Below are 15,085 nucleotides of genomic sequence, written 5' to 3'. Positions count from 1 at the left end.
GCTTTATATATTTGACAATTCCAAGTTACAATTTAGCCCTTCCTTTTGTTTTTACTTTCTCATCCTGCGAGAAGTTCTGCTGATAACGCGGAGACACCCTTTTTCCAAGGGACTGCCATGAATGGGATAATGGCTGAGTTTTGTATATTGCTCTTTGAAAATTTCACAATATCTTATGTAACTTTGGAATAATAGAAAGTTTGAATAAAATATTTATTATTTTATGAATAAAAAACTTTTTTTCGTTTTTTGCTCGTCGAAACTTATGTAACCCCTTAATTTGCCAAAAGAAATATTGAAGAGAAAGTAAAAAATCGAAGTTTATGAAGAGTTACGTATTTCAATAATTGAAATATCAATAAAAGTAGGCAGAAATCGAAAAGTTATATATAATTCCTTGCATCCAACTTTCATGAATTCATCCGGCTAAATAATGAGAAGGTGTTTGGCTGATTATCTAGCAATTTGCAAGGGTAAAAGCCTGTTAAATATCTTCTGATTATTACAAACATATTCTTTCTGAAATCTATCAGATTTCTTACATATTGACCGATAGCAGCGGTATCAAATCAAACGGAAGTTCGAAAATATTAATGTAAGTATATGGGGGCTAAGAGAAGTGTTCACCCATTTTGGACACAAGTCATAATTCGATTTCGACAAATTTTGAGCGTAAGTTGAAATAATTTAAGGGCTCTATTTGTACAAAATTTTATTCTGATAACTTCATTGATATCTTAATTCGGTTATTGTTATTGCTATGTCGGCTGAAAACATTCCTGAAGTAATTTTGAGGAATGGTGCCGAGTTGACAGTCTTTAGATAGATAAAAATCCGAGTCCGTTTCGGTTACTTAGACACGACGGTCATGGGAGTGGGAATTTCAGTAAATTTGGTTGATTTCGATAAAAAAAAACAAGTCTCGAACAAGAAGGTAATTTGGTAATGAAACCATTTAGTCTATGATGACCTATAATATTTAATAGAAGTTAGTAAGATACCAAGCATGGATGTAATCCATTCACGGTTTCGTCGTAAGGTGAAAGATGAATTCTTGCGTTAAATATTTAATTAATAATTTAACATTTTTTGTTTTATTCTTGTTATCAATTGAAAGCATTAAACTAAGATTCTCCGCCTTCCTGACAATGTTAGTTTTCGTCTGAATGAAAAAGCTATAGTTGATATTCTTCTAATATAAAAGTTAAACAACTAATTTCAATTCTACTTTTTGGTATCAACGTCGTTTTTGGAAAATTTATTAGTAAGTTATACGTTCCCTGTTTAAGTGTTTCAAAATTTTTATTTTTACCTCAAACCCTCTTACTTAACATGCCTCACTCCACGTCTCAACAATATGTTGACATATTCCTTTCGTTGCTTTAACAAATATTCACTAAACTCAACCAACATAAATTGATTTACTTTGGGTTGACTGCTCGGTGTCAAAATTTACATGCTTAGTTACATAACTGTGTATCTTTTATATTATATATTGTGACAAAAAAGTACCCGGAAATTGTAAATAAAACGCAAATATTTAATTATTCAACAATATTTATTTTGTCGCCTTCAAAGTAATCCCAACCAGATGTAATATACTTATGGCAACGATTTTTCAGTTCTCCAAACACTTTTCATAAGCAGTTTTTGGGATGGCCTTCAGCGACAGCGAATTTTGTTCTATCTCCTCCATGGACTGAAAACGAGTTCCACAGAGCGGCCATTGCAGTTTGAGGAACAAGAAAAATCACACGGAGCTAAGTCTGGTGAATATGATGGTTGCTCGATGGCATTCATTTCGTTTTTGGCTTTAAATTCGGTCACAATAGTGGCGAAAGTCATGAATTGTTCCTCCACAATTTCGGCCGTTTTCGACGGCTGTTCTCACACAAACGCCTCAATGTGGCCAAATAGAAATCTCTATTGACTGTCTGTCCTTCTGGTACAAATTTATGTTGCACCAAACCACGAATATAGAAAAAACTGGGCTTCATCTTAATTTTTCAGCGGCTTTGGCCTGGTTTTTTTTGGTTTCGGCTCTTTTTTTTCCTCCATATCGATGATTGTTGACTTTTTTGCATTTCAGACTCATAAATCCATGTCTCATCGGTAGGTATAATGCATCTCCATGAAAGTGGGATCGGAATTTTCACGATCAAGCATGCCCAAAGAGACCTGTTTACGGCACTCTTTTTGAAAAAAATTCAGCTTTATCGGGACGAGTCGAGCAAGAACGCGTTTTATACCCCAAATATCCACCAAGATCGTTCGAACGGACTCGCGAGATATGTCGACCTTTCTTTCCATCTCTCTAACACTTGCCTGAGATTTTCCATTGTCACATCCTTCATTTTTTGAATATTTTCATCAGATGAAGAGGTCGAAGGTGGCACAAAACAAGGCATGTCTTCAACGATATCTCGACAGTCTTTGAAGGCTTCGTACAACTAGCAGGCTTGTTTTTGATAAAACTGAAATTCGGTTAGAATTACACAGTTTGAGACAAATTCTTTCTTCAATATTTTTCTCCATTGAAAAAATCGCAACGCACCACTGAGGTGTACCGACTTAAGCAGCTGTTGTAAACACACTGGCTGACAGATCGCGCTCATATCTGGCATAGTAACCAAAGGCAGTCCTACTATCTTAGCAAAATAAATCTTTTTGAAATATTATAAATTTTAATTACAATTTCCGGGTGCTTTTTTGTCACAATGTATATGCACAGCATTTGTAGGCCGGTGACTTTGGGTCAAATGTCAGTTAGTTGAAGCCAAAAAGTGATTGTTAATTTATAGCTGTTCACACACTATTAATATAATATTAATTTTATGGCATACACATACATTTACATATACACACATACACTTGCACATGGCATGTATTGGTTTACTGGTGTTTACTTATGCAATTAAAGCGTTTAAACATTAATAACGGTTGTCTACACAAAGCATAGACGTCCGTCGCTCAGTCTTTCCCACTTTCTTCGTTTCTTTTACACACCTTCCTTGTCGTTTTCTTCGCAACACTTGCTTGCATGCAACAAAATTCCAGAGCAAAATTAAGTGATATGACCGACCTTCTGGCATTTAGTGACACTTTGTGTTTGAACCGTTAACCCGCTTTTCGTGCAACAACACCAAAATGTGAGCAAAGTTCATATACAAACATACTTACCTACACATACATACATATGTATATGTACGCACAGACAGCCAAACCTCAAGCATAGACGTGAAAGCTGTACGAAGAGGAAGAGAAAGAGAAGAGGGGGGCGAGCATATCATAAATATTTGCCAAGTGACCCATTCGTGTGGAATGCAACACAGCAAAAGGATTGTTTTAATTGTTTCAAAACTTCGCCAAATGCTTGTGAGCACACAAACGCACATACACATTCAAATAGCAGGCGACATGCAACAAAATGCGACATGGCAAGCCAGCGTTTGCCCCAGAAACGACGAAATATACAAATGTGTACGTGTGTGTGTATGTGGGTGGGTGCTGTAACGCAATCCCGCCCGTAGCACCCTGGGATATAGGGCACTGCAATAGGCGTGCGGTTTGTCACATTCTTTTTTCTCTTTATTAGTTTTGCACCCAAAAGTGGGGAGTGAGGAGTTGGGAGGGGGGTCATGTGACCGAAAAGTTTTTCGACAGTTTTGAAAGTTTCTCCACTGGCCATTCTAAATGGAGTTTTGCTGGAATAGGATTATTTTCCGCAACCGATATGACTCGGAAGCTGGACACGCTGCGGTTGTTGGCAGCGGAGCGTGCCACTGCGCAAATTAAAGTTGAGTTTGCTATAATTGTGTGGATATGACGTACATTAACAGGGGAAAGTTTTTATTTTTCGTGCATAAAACAAATAAATATCCATTTACGTTACTCACATGTGAGCGAATTGGTCTCGCACATATAATTTATTTATGCTTTGGCTGACGTTTGAAATATAATTTCAACTGCTTAAATTACGTTGCCGCAAATAATAAAAGAGTTCATGGAAATTTTTCTTTTAGACCTTAAATAAATTGTCATAGAAGCTTTTATTTATAGATCTTGGAAGAAAGTAGTGCAATGAAGGCTCCACCTTGAGGTAGTCCAGTAATTAAGTGACAATTTAGAGTCTCGAACTCACTCTGTAACCCAGCTACAAATGTAACTCTGCACTAAAACCGCATGTTCTAAGATTTCCTTGTTAGTAATTAAGGTTTGTAAAACTCTTGCCTACGAAGAACACCGCATGACTCTACCCACCTATTTGAATGTCTAGAAATCTATTTATCTCAGACCTCTTTTCTCACAGCTCGACACTGTGGATACAGCTTCAGAAAATAAACCTTTATGTGGTTCCGATGACACTTACCTTTCTTCAACAGGGTTCTAGACAATCGTTAATACAGGAACACTAACCACGTTTGATCGATGTCTGAAGCTCCATCTGAGGCGATTTATTTGTGATAAATTTTATGGATGTCATACCATTGGGATCCTAGAAATATAGTATATAACGAACAATAATCCTGCTGCCTGAACAATTCTCCAGTCATGGTTCTGGGTAAGCAGTTGCAGTCGTAGGGCTATACACAATTCCTTGTCTTGCGTCTACGCCGCTCACCCTAGAAAAATGACCAACCCTTGTGTAAGATTCGGTAGCCAACCTGGGCGGCGCCTGGGGTCCCGGCTGAAAAGAGGAAGCTTCAGCGGAGTCAAACTAACATATTCAGTTTAAGGGTTCGCTGAAGTCTAATTGCAGCGTCTGTTTACCAGAGGTACGGCTGCGAGCGGGCGTCGATCTTAAAACAAGTGGCTCGCTATATGAATGTATATAAAGCTTTGTAATTATTTTTACATAGAAACCACTCCTAATGAAAACGAAAGAACAGCTGGTTCTTTTGAGGACTGTAGTGTCGCAGTGGAGAGAAAGCGGACAAGCTGCCTCGCAATGTTGCGATTGACTACAACACGAGGGGATGGGATAGTTACTGAGAGTTGAAGAGGAAGTAAGACGCATTTGCAGACAAAAAACGAGAGAGGCCGAAATGCCTACGAAGAGCTTGACAGGCTGACAGACAGGGGTAATGATCGAAAACTCTGTGAATAGATGCAGCGACTAATGGAAGGTTTCAAGACTGGAGCATACTCTTGTAAAATCCAAACAGGTGATCTTGTGGCTGACGTTCAGAGCATACTGAAGCCTGCTGAATATCCGAAGATGGCGAACCCGATTCTCCAATCGATGACAATGGAATAGATGTTCCATTGCCCGATTATGATGAGAATCGAGTGTGTGAAAGCCTGAAGTCCACCGTCAACAAATTTGTTGGACCTTAACAGTGTGGCTTTAGAAAATCTAGTATCGACTAGATTTTCACCACGCGTCAAGTCTTGGAAAAGACCCCTGACACACATCAATACTTCATCGATTATATAGCCGCTTTCGAAATCGTATCTTTGCTAAACAAATATGGCTGTGAAAGCTGACGTTAGGATCGTAATGAACTTCTCCGAGCCGTTCCATACCGAGTGAGGTTTCAGAGCAAGTGGACTCTCTAGCGTGTGAGTTCTTCAATCTAAAACTGGAGAAAATAATACGAGCTGCAGAGTTAAATATACTAGAAGGCAACTACTGGTGTACGCCGACGATATTGATATAAAGGGCCTCAATATCCGCGCCGTTTGTTCTGCTTTCTGCAGGCTGGATAAGGAAGTGAAGCATTTGTGAACGAGGACAACACGAAATATCTCCGCCATCAAGCAAACAGTTGTCGCACTTGCGACTAGGCTCTCACGTCACTATTGACATAACTTTGAAGGCGTAGATAATTTCTCTCTCTCTCGACGAACAAAGATCAATCTCTAGAAATCCCTTATTGCTCCTGTCCTGCTATATGGTGCTTAAGCTGAGTCGTCTTTAGGAGTGTTCGAGATAAAGTTATTGCGTAAAATTTATGGTCCAGCTTTGAAGGTTTTTAATTCAGTATCCGCCGTTGGAAGCAGAGGAAGACAAATACCTTCACTCCGTTGGGGAGATCAGGTGGAGAAGGATCTGACTGTACTTGTTATCTCGAATTGGCCAAGTAGCAAAAAGCAGAAACGACAGGCGCGCTGTTGTTAACTCGGCTATAATGGCATAAGCGGTGTCTACGCTAGTAAAGAGAATAGTTTATATCCGTATAGTGAACTATATAACCTTTTGTTATAGTCTTTGCTGACGGGAAGTCTTCTATGTTTGGTGTATTATATAATAAAGCTCCTTTGTTTTGTGAGCGTTGGCTTTTATTGAGTACACGTCTTTGAGAAATAGTTCTTTCGGAAAGCTATTCTGAGTTTAGGGGTAGAGGGAGTTCTTTTGTAGTTAGTAAAGAGAGGTAGAGAGATAGAGAAAAGAAACAGGAAATGAGGGCGAAAGATAGCTTTTGATCTAGAACTTAACAAACTTTCTAATCTCCAATAGACAAGCAACAATTTCGGTACTACATATTTCTCTTGCGTTTTGATATCGTTGTTCATTTACTCGACGTATGTATGTAACCGATGAGGCCATTTCAGATTTTCTTCGTATCATTATAATAAATAATGACGGTAAATAAACCACTGAATTTTGGAAAGCCGAAAAGACAAAACTCTGCTTCGGCTAAACTCTTATCGCCCTTGAAGTCTTATCATTTAATTTGAGCTTAAGTTACAAGAAAAATTCTATTTTACTTTATGACTACTTTTATATGCACTTACGTATAGCTTATCGCACATTAAGCCCATAAAAATTATGAAACATCAGCAACAACACGACCAGACAGTAATGTCACCAAAACAAAATCAAAACGAAAATGTCAAAGAATTATGGCAAACAACTGGCCACTCGAAGTCATCAGATAAGCGACAATCGGTCAACAATTATCGTTGTAAGTAGCCATGTTATGAATAATTTAGGATATGATCCCTCGATAACCGTTAAGCGGCAAACGTTAACGGCCAGCACAAGCGAGCATCCATCCTTCCACAACTGACCATCCGTGCGCGTCTTCTAAGCACTGCGTTGGTGGATGACTAAGCATGCCAGCCATGCGGCTCCCACTAATCCTGTCGATATTGCTAGTAAATGACAAGTGCTGATGTTGTCATTTCATTCAATCATAAATATTAAGTAAAATACATCCATATATCAAGTGTCTCGATAAACCAACAAAAGTGGTGTGGCTTCGTGGAATGTGGCACAACGTGGCCTGGTTGAACGGTTGCTTGCTTGAGTGTCGGCTGGTGAGGGGACGCTTGTGTAGTAAAATGGCCGAAGGCAGCTGGCAGTTGGATGCCGGTTTATTTGAGTGTGTGTATGTGTAGCTCGGCACGCACACTAACACACTTTTCCTGGTTCAATAATATGTAGTTTATACCATTGTTTGTTGTTATTGTTCTTAATGTTTTTTTTGCTGCTCCGCATATTTTGCCTTGTTTATTATTTCATGTTGTTGTTGGTGTTGTATTAGACGTACTCTCGACTGTAACAATCGTAATCGGCCAATCCGTTACGTCAATAATTGATGACAAGGCAGAAATTACGCAAGTTAACGGTGGTTATTGTTTTCTTGATGGGCACAGTGTCTTGGGTTGCGTACAAGCATGGAGGGGGTACAATGTTATGATGCGGAACCTTAAGGTCCGTTCAAATATGTACAAGTATACGTATATAAAGTAAACAGGGTGAGTTTGATGTCTAAGATTGAGTTAGCGGAGTTAGTTAAGTGTGGGGCTAAAAAAATGCTTTGTTTTCGGAAAGATAATAAAAATTATGAAAATAGACGGTTTACCTCAGCAGACGCTCGGAGTTACTTTTAAGACTTTTGTAGGACACTTGAAGCTTGTACATTCTTTAAGTGAAAGGCCGCTCCGTCTTTTTCTAGCTTCACAAAGATATATTTTACTTGATGTCTGTTGTCTTATAAGATTTTCTGTAACATTACTAGTTATCCAGCTTTTGAGATGAAGCGCTCCTGTCAGCCTGCTTTAACAGTCTTTCAAGGTTATCTTGGTCATTTAAAGTTTCAAATCTTCTCTTAGATAAGTGACCGCCGCTGCTGGCTCGACTGAATTCCTACCGAGAGGTCAGTTTTAGACTAGCTTTTGCAGTGATTGGGTCGGCAGGTCAGCAATTCAGGCACGAAAAAGTGCATAACTCTTGGCTTCATATTTAAATAAATATGGACCAATGATACACTTTGCCAATAGAGTTCACCAAATAGTGACTTTTTGAGGTTGAGTAACGGTCTCTCTGAGAGCACTCGTCACCAACACGGTATAAGGGAACTGTGGGATGGCATTTCAAGCTCCTTACGTACAGCTCCAAACGAAACCATTGGTTTTCGGAAAATGTAAAAGAACAGGTGGTACGATGAGGAGTGGATGGAATAAATACCGAGAGTTGAAGAGGGAAGCGAGACGCGCTTCTTCTTCTTAATTGGCGTAGACACCGCTTACGCGATTATAGCCGAGTTAACAACAGCGCGCCAGTCGTTTCTTCTTTTCGCTATGTGGTGCCAATTGGATATTTCAAGCGAAGCCAGGCCCTTCTCCACTTGGTCCTTCCAACGGAGTGGAGGTCTTCCTCTTCCTCTGCTTCCCCCGACGGGTACTGCGTCAAATACTTTCAGAGCTGGAGTCTTTTCGTCCATCCGGACAACATGTCCTAGCCAGCGTAGCCGCTGTCTTTTAATTCGCTGAACTATGTTAATGTCGTCGTATATCTCGAACAGCTCATCGTTCCATCGAATACGATATTCGCCGTGGCAAACGCGCAAAGACCATAAATCTTTCGCAGAACCTTTCTCTCGAAAACTCGTAACGTCGACTCATCGGTTGCTGTCATCGTCCAAGCCTCTGCACCATATAGCAGGACGGGAATTATGAGCGACTTATAGAGTTCGGCTTTTGTTCGTCGAGAGAGGACTTTACTTTTCAATTGCCTACTCAGTCCGAAGTAGCACCTGTTGGCAAGAGCAATCCTGCGCTTGATTTCCAGGCTGACATTGTTGGTGGCGTTAATACTGGTTCCTAAATAGACGAAATTATCTACAACTTCAAAGTTATAACTGTCAACAGTGACGTGAGAGCCGATAAGGAGCATGCATCAGCTTCTTTGTAAAATATGGTTGGACGAAAGCATGCCCAACGATTGGAATGAAAGTGTGCTCTGCCCAATCCACAAAAAGAGAGATTCCAACATCTGCGCCAACTACCGTGGGATAAACCTTCTATACGTATTGTGTGAAAGATAAAATCCCACCGTCAACAAACTGTTTGGACCTTATAAGTGTGGCTTTGGACCTGGAAAACCAGCAACTTAAAATCAACACACACCATCTCTTCGCCGATTTCAAAGTTGCTTTTGATAGCACGAAAAGCCATTATGTCTGAATTTGGTAACCCCACAAAATTAATACGGCTGTGTAAACTAACGTTGAGCAATACTAAAAGCTCCATGACGATCGGTAAGGACCGCACTGTGCCGTTTGAAACCAAACGAGGTTTTAGGCAAGGCGACTATCTTTCGTGCGACTTCTTCAATCTACTACTACTGAACTAAATAAATAAGGTAAGCGATGTCTACGCCAATAAAGAAGAAGAAGGGATTCTGGACAATGGCAATCGGAATCTGTGACCATCTCGTTTTGGGCCGATTCATCGAACATGCGATGCGCTGCTCTGGAGAAGCCTATTTATTGTGAAAAGGCGAACCAAACGAGTATAAATCAAGTAACAGCTGTAAAAAAGACCAGCTCCGAAAAAATGATTGCCTCGTTGGAACCCACACGCCTTAAAAACTCGTTACTTTGCATGAAGATGTTAAGTAGTGGGGTCGATAAAGCTGGACCTTGCCATCTTCATATCTTTTATGCATTAGTCAGGGATAATTAGTTTCCTAAAATGCTGACTTTGGTAATGTACCATTATTTTCAATCAACGTTCTGTTGTTATTTCTATATTTTTTTAAAGTCTGGCGGATAAATAAAATTTAGTTAGATTCGAGCTATTTCCGAAGAGAAAGAGCTATTGTTAAAGCCATTAATATTTTAATCAAAAGACTTGTTATTAAAATACTTTATTAGTTCTTAATTTTATTTACTATCGTATTATTTTATAACTTATTCCTAGATGCATGTTTTGATGTATTGAACTTGTGAAACACCCTTTTTAACAGAAAACGCGCATTGCCTTTATCAGCAACACATTTTTCTAGTTTCACCATTGACGCTTTCACTACTGCCAAATTGACTGACTGTTTCACGGACTCCGCTTATGAATAATAAAAGTTCTTCGGCCCGTGGGCTTGTTGATGTTCAAAGTGAAATTCCGTTGGTCGGAAGTTGTACAACCTTTGCAGATTTCTACCCTTTGCCATTTATGGCTTGTATCTGGCAATTTGTCGCAAATACGCTGGGCGCACATAGACGAGGATGTACGTATGTATCGAAAGGCAAGACACATTCTGCTCCCTATTAGCTTGCTCTTACTGCTGCCACATAACGTTTGATTTTGGTGACGCCACAGTGATGCCACGCGTGGTCATTTAGTTTTCTTCTTTTTTCCAAAGTCATATTGCTAATGGAATGGGTTTTGTGTGGTAGTACTACAAGGATATGGAATGGTTTTCTAACCTCACTCTCCAAACAATTTTGTATCAATAAAACGGAAAGTTGATTGTGGTGCCACAATTTCTGTTGAATGTTGATTTGTTTATTTGTTCAACAATTTTCTGGGCTTATAGTCAATAAACAAGCGTCCATATTAATTTTATACTATATGTATGCATATGTATGTATGTGTGTGTACTTTTTGTTGTTGTAGCATTAAGCCAAAAATACTGGCGACGTTTCCGGCATAAATAACCGGCATTAAGCGTGGTCCTCGAATGGCATGAGTAGTACAGGCAGCGGTTCGTTAATTTTTACATGTCAGCATGTAGTAGGTAGTTGGGGCCAAAGCTATATAGAACGCTTAATTTTAAAAATATCAGTATGTGTGTATGTATAAATTGTTTATACTTGATATTTATTCAGTGTAGTTTTAAAACAACTCGTGCGTTCATTTGTTTTGTGCGTAAACAAATCGGTCTGTGGTCGCCATAATGACGCCACTTTTAGCTGTAGAGCTTTTTTGTGCTTTTTAAGGCTTTAATTTTCATTGAATACTTTTATTTTTATCAATAAGCTGATTCCGTTTTATGTTATGATAGCATGTTGTAGCACTTTTTATGTCCAAAACAATCTCTTCACAAGACGGGCGGTAAAATAGTAGATGACTTCCGTGAAGCTTAGAGCACTGCAACCCAGGAAAAAGCCAATTAGACCGCCAATATAAACTGGAAAGAGATATTGCGGTATGTATATACAATATATGTTAATAAAGATTATAATCAGAAACTCAATGCTTTCATACTGTACTTAGTCCTGCCATAAGTCCAATTATAAATCTAGGGTGTTATGAAAATTTAACTATAATACAATTTTTAATAAAGCTAATTTTATCTAATAATGTATATGTATACATTTGCCTTTTATATTTCGGGATTAGAGAACAAAAAAAAATCATCGAAAATCGCTTATTGGTTTTCAAAATATTATCCATTAAAACCAATTGTCGAAACACCTTCGTCACTCAGAGATCAGGTATCTTCAAAACATGCCTTTTGAACGCATCAACCGCCCCTTCAGCTGTCGAAAAACTTCGACCTGTTAGTTTGTTTGGAATAAAAAGAAGTCATTCAGTCTCAAGTCAGGGCTTTACAGCGAATTACTCATCAAATCAATTGTGACTACCAACTATAGTCCCGTAAATTTAAATCTTTAGCAACGAAACCAGATATATTGTTTTTAAGACACTGCTGGTAGATTTTTGCCTTATGTGTCGGAGTAGAATATGCTCTCCATCGAACAGGGTATTGCCTAACTATCTTATCTTGCCTTCTAAAACATCATGCTGGTATATTTTCGTCCTAGTTTTAACTCTTCTATCAAAGGAAGTGGAGGTGAAAAACCTGTTCAGAAGGCTCCCCATAAAATAGTAAACGTTGTTATTTTGCTTATTAAAAATTTCTTCAACAGTGAACTTTTTTGGCCGCTGGCCGCGTGCCACTGCAGAAGACGCTTGCATCTTTTTAGCCTGACTCGTTTCAAGCGCGTTGTTAGAAACGGACCAGTTAAACAACATTAGACTTTCATGAGAAAATCACTCGAATAAGTCTTGATATTGATCCCTTGATATAATTTTCTGTTTTCTAAAGGGATTTCTTCTAGTGCATAACCTAACAGTTATAAAGTAGAATTGGTTAGAACTAACGGGTGGGATATATAAAATTTTAAATTTAAAAAGTCAATAAAAAAAAAACGGCTTGATATTTTTCAAAGGTCTAACATTCATTTAAAAGGTTGTTTTGTGAAATTTATTTGTGGAAAACAATTTCAAACAAATGACCACCACGGCTGAGTTTACAGTAGCTTATCCGATCCACCCAATTTGGGAGTACTTTCTCGATGATTTCAGGCCTTATGGCAGCTACAGCAGCTTGAAGCTCGTACTTTAGATCTTCCCCAGTTTTCTTCTAGTGAATAGCGACCCATTTCGTAAATTTTAGGCTTTTTACCGAATATCTGTCCCTTTCCGAATGGTATTTGACGCTTCCAATGTCGAAACATTGATAATTCAAATTTAAAACGTTAGATGGCCCACCCTGTACCACTGCCTTTGATGCCATGAACTAGAAATATTAAGTGTATGAGATGATCATAAATTTCACCCAAGCAGTGTACGAAAAACGTTTTTTTGGTATGTCAGGGTCGATTCTGGATAAGTAGGAGTTTATCTTGCTAAATTAACTCTTATTAGCTATTACGTCTATTAGCGTCTACTAGGGGTGGTGGTTTGACTTCAACTACGGTTTCTGCGAAATGATCACAGCAAATTTCTTGAAGAGAAGTGCATTGTGTTCCTTGGCCGGAAGCATACAGGCCTCATTATGTACAGGTTCGACAGGATATATCAAGAGGCATCCTGTAATGGTACGGAGTGCAGTATTCTGATACGTCTAAAGCTTCTTCTTCTGCGTTTCACTACACCTAAGCAGTAGTTGATGACCGGTCGACCAATTGGCTTTTATGTTGCCAACATCGTTTTTCTGTCTTTTCCTACAGGAACTGTTGGCTAAGGAATTGGCGATTTTTTTACAAAGAAGCAACAGGAATTGTTAGCCAAGATTTTAACGCTATCGAGTATGATATTAAGATACAGTCTGTACTATATATTATAGTCGCTATGGATTTCTTCTTCTCTTTTACTGGCGTATACAGCGCTTACGTGATTATAGCCGATTTAACAGTTTTTCCTTTTTTCGCTACGTGGCGCCACTTGGAGATTTCAAGCGAAGCCAGGCCCTTCTCCACCTGCTCTTTCCAACGGAGTGGCGGTCTTCCTCTTCCTCTGCTTCCCCCGGCGGGTACAACGTCGAATACTTTCAGAGCTGGAGTGTTTTCGTCCAATCGGACAACATGACCTAGCCAACGTAGCCGCTGTCTTTTAATTCGCTGAACTATGTCAATGTCGTCGCATATCTCATGCAGCTCATCATTCCATCGAATGCGATATTCGCAGTGGCCAATACGCAAAGGAGCATACATTTTTCGCAGAACCTTTCTCTCGAAAATTCGTTACGTCGAATCATTAGTTCGTCCATGCCTCTGCACCATATAGCAGGACGTGAATAATGAGTGACTTATTGAGTTTGGTTTTTGTTCGTCGAGAGAGAACTTTACTCCTCAATTGTCTACACAGTCCGAATTAGCTAGTTGGCAAGAGTTATTCTGTGTTGGATTTCAAGGCTAATATTGGTGTTGCTGCTATTACTGGTTCCAAGATAGACGAAATTATCTACGACTTCAAAGTTATGACTGTCAACAGTGACGAATCCGCATGTCTGAAACCTCGCTTGGTATCGAACGGCTCGGAAAAGTCCTTCTCGATCCTGACGAACCTTTTTGGTGTTACTCAACGTCAGCTTACATAGACGTATTCGCTTTGTGTGGATTATTGGATGCTGTTTTTTTTCATTTCAGTAGGCGTAGTTTCTAAGTGGTAGGTCACAAACCCAGCGCAGGACTGTATAAGGCTTTATACATATCTATCTAGCGAGCTGCTTGTTTTAAGACTGACGCTCGCTTACATCCACACCTTTGGTGAACAGACGCTGCAATTCTCGAAATATAGAAGTTTAATAGTAGCGGGGAGAAGACACAATGCTGCGGAAACTCATGTTTAATTCTTCTTAACTTAGAATCTTGACCTCTAAACAGTGCGAATGATTGCCGACAACTCAGAATGTTCTTAAAAATTTCACAATCTATTGTAATGACGAATGGTACCCTGACCTTTAAAGGGAAACTTTCTTAGGCAGTGGTTAAACATATTCGATTGGCTTGAAGAAAAGAAGGGTGTGCATGAAGCTAAATTTTATTGACCTCTAAGGTTTATTTTTGTGTAAAAAATGTTGGCAATGTGAAGTTAAATAAAACCCAATGCTTTGATCATAAGAAAATTTTGAAGTTCCCCAACAGATTGGTGAGGCATTGCGGTGCCAAAAGATTTTCTCAAGTGACAACACTGATAAAGAGGTTTTCGTAATCAACAGCTCGCACTTACCCAACACATCAGCAAAGGAGAAGAGCACATCACGTCTAAGCTGCATTTTTGGATAGTCTATAATGCCCCACTGGAGGTTTGCGCCCAAAAACCAAACTCTGGATCGCTGTAAGAATTTAAATGACATAAAAATAAAATACATTAAATCGAAGAAGCAGTCATTTTTAGATTTTGAAGCGTCGTAAGACATAACCTATTTGAAACAATGAACGCACCTAAAATGATAAATCAAGCAACTTCAATAATGTTGTTGTCAGAAGTTGTAGCATTTCTCGATTGCAGCACTTTTCATTGACACATTGCATTGCATGCTTCGCAATAACAACACTTTGAAGTAACATACTAAAGCGACTGTACTCAAATAAGACTATCAATTTCGAAGGAAAATATTTTCCTT

At 39.0% G+C, this 15,085-nt stretch overlaps 1 protein-coding gene across 1 annotated transcript in view; it reads right to left on the bottom strand.

Moving 5' to 3' along the window:
• Positions 1-10,153: 10,153 nt before the first annotated feature.
• Positions 10,154-15,085, bottom strand: part of LOC126755844 (sodium channel protein Nach) — a 43,842-nt gene continuing 38,910 nt past the window's right edge. The window contains exons 8-9 of the mRNA XM_050468561.1: positions 14,689-14,794; positions 10,154-11,359 (exon numbers count right to left, since the gene is read on the bottom strand). Coding sequence (XP_050324518.1) covers positions 11,250-11,359; positions 14,689-14,794 — 216 coding nt within the window. The 3' untranslated portion in view covers positions 10,154-11,249. The remainder of the gene's footprint in view (positions 11,360-14,688; positions 14,795-15,085) is intronic.

This window comes from Bactrocera neohumeralis, chromosome 4 (genome assembly GCF_024586455.1).
Source record: "Bactrocera neohumeralis isolate Rockhampton chromosome 4, APGP_CSIRO_Bneo_wtdbg2-racon-allhic-juicebox.fasta_v2, whole genome shotgun sequence".
Lineage (NCBI taxonomy): Eukaryota > Metazoa > Arthropoda > Insecta > Diptera > Tephritidae > Bactrocera > Bactrocera neohumeralis.
Note: the sequence above shows the minus strand (reverse complement) of the source record. Positions and strands in the feature narration are given on the sequence as shown.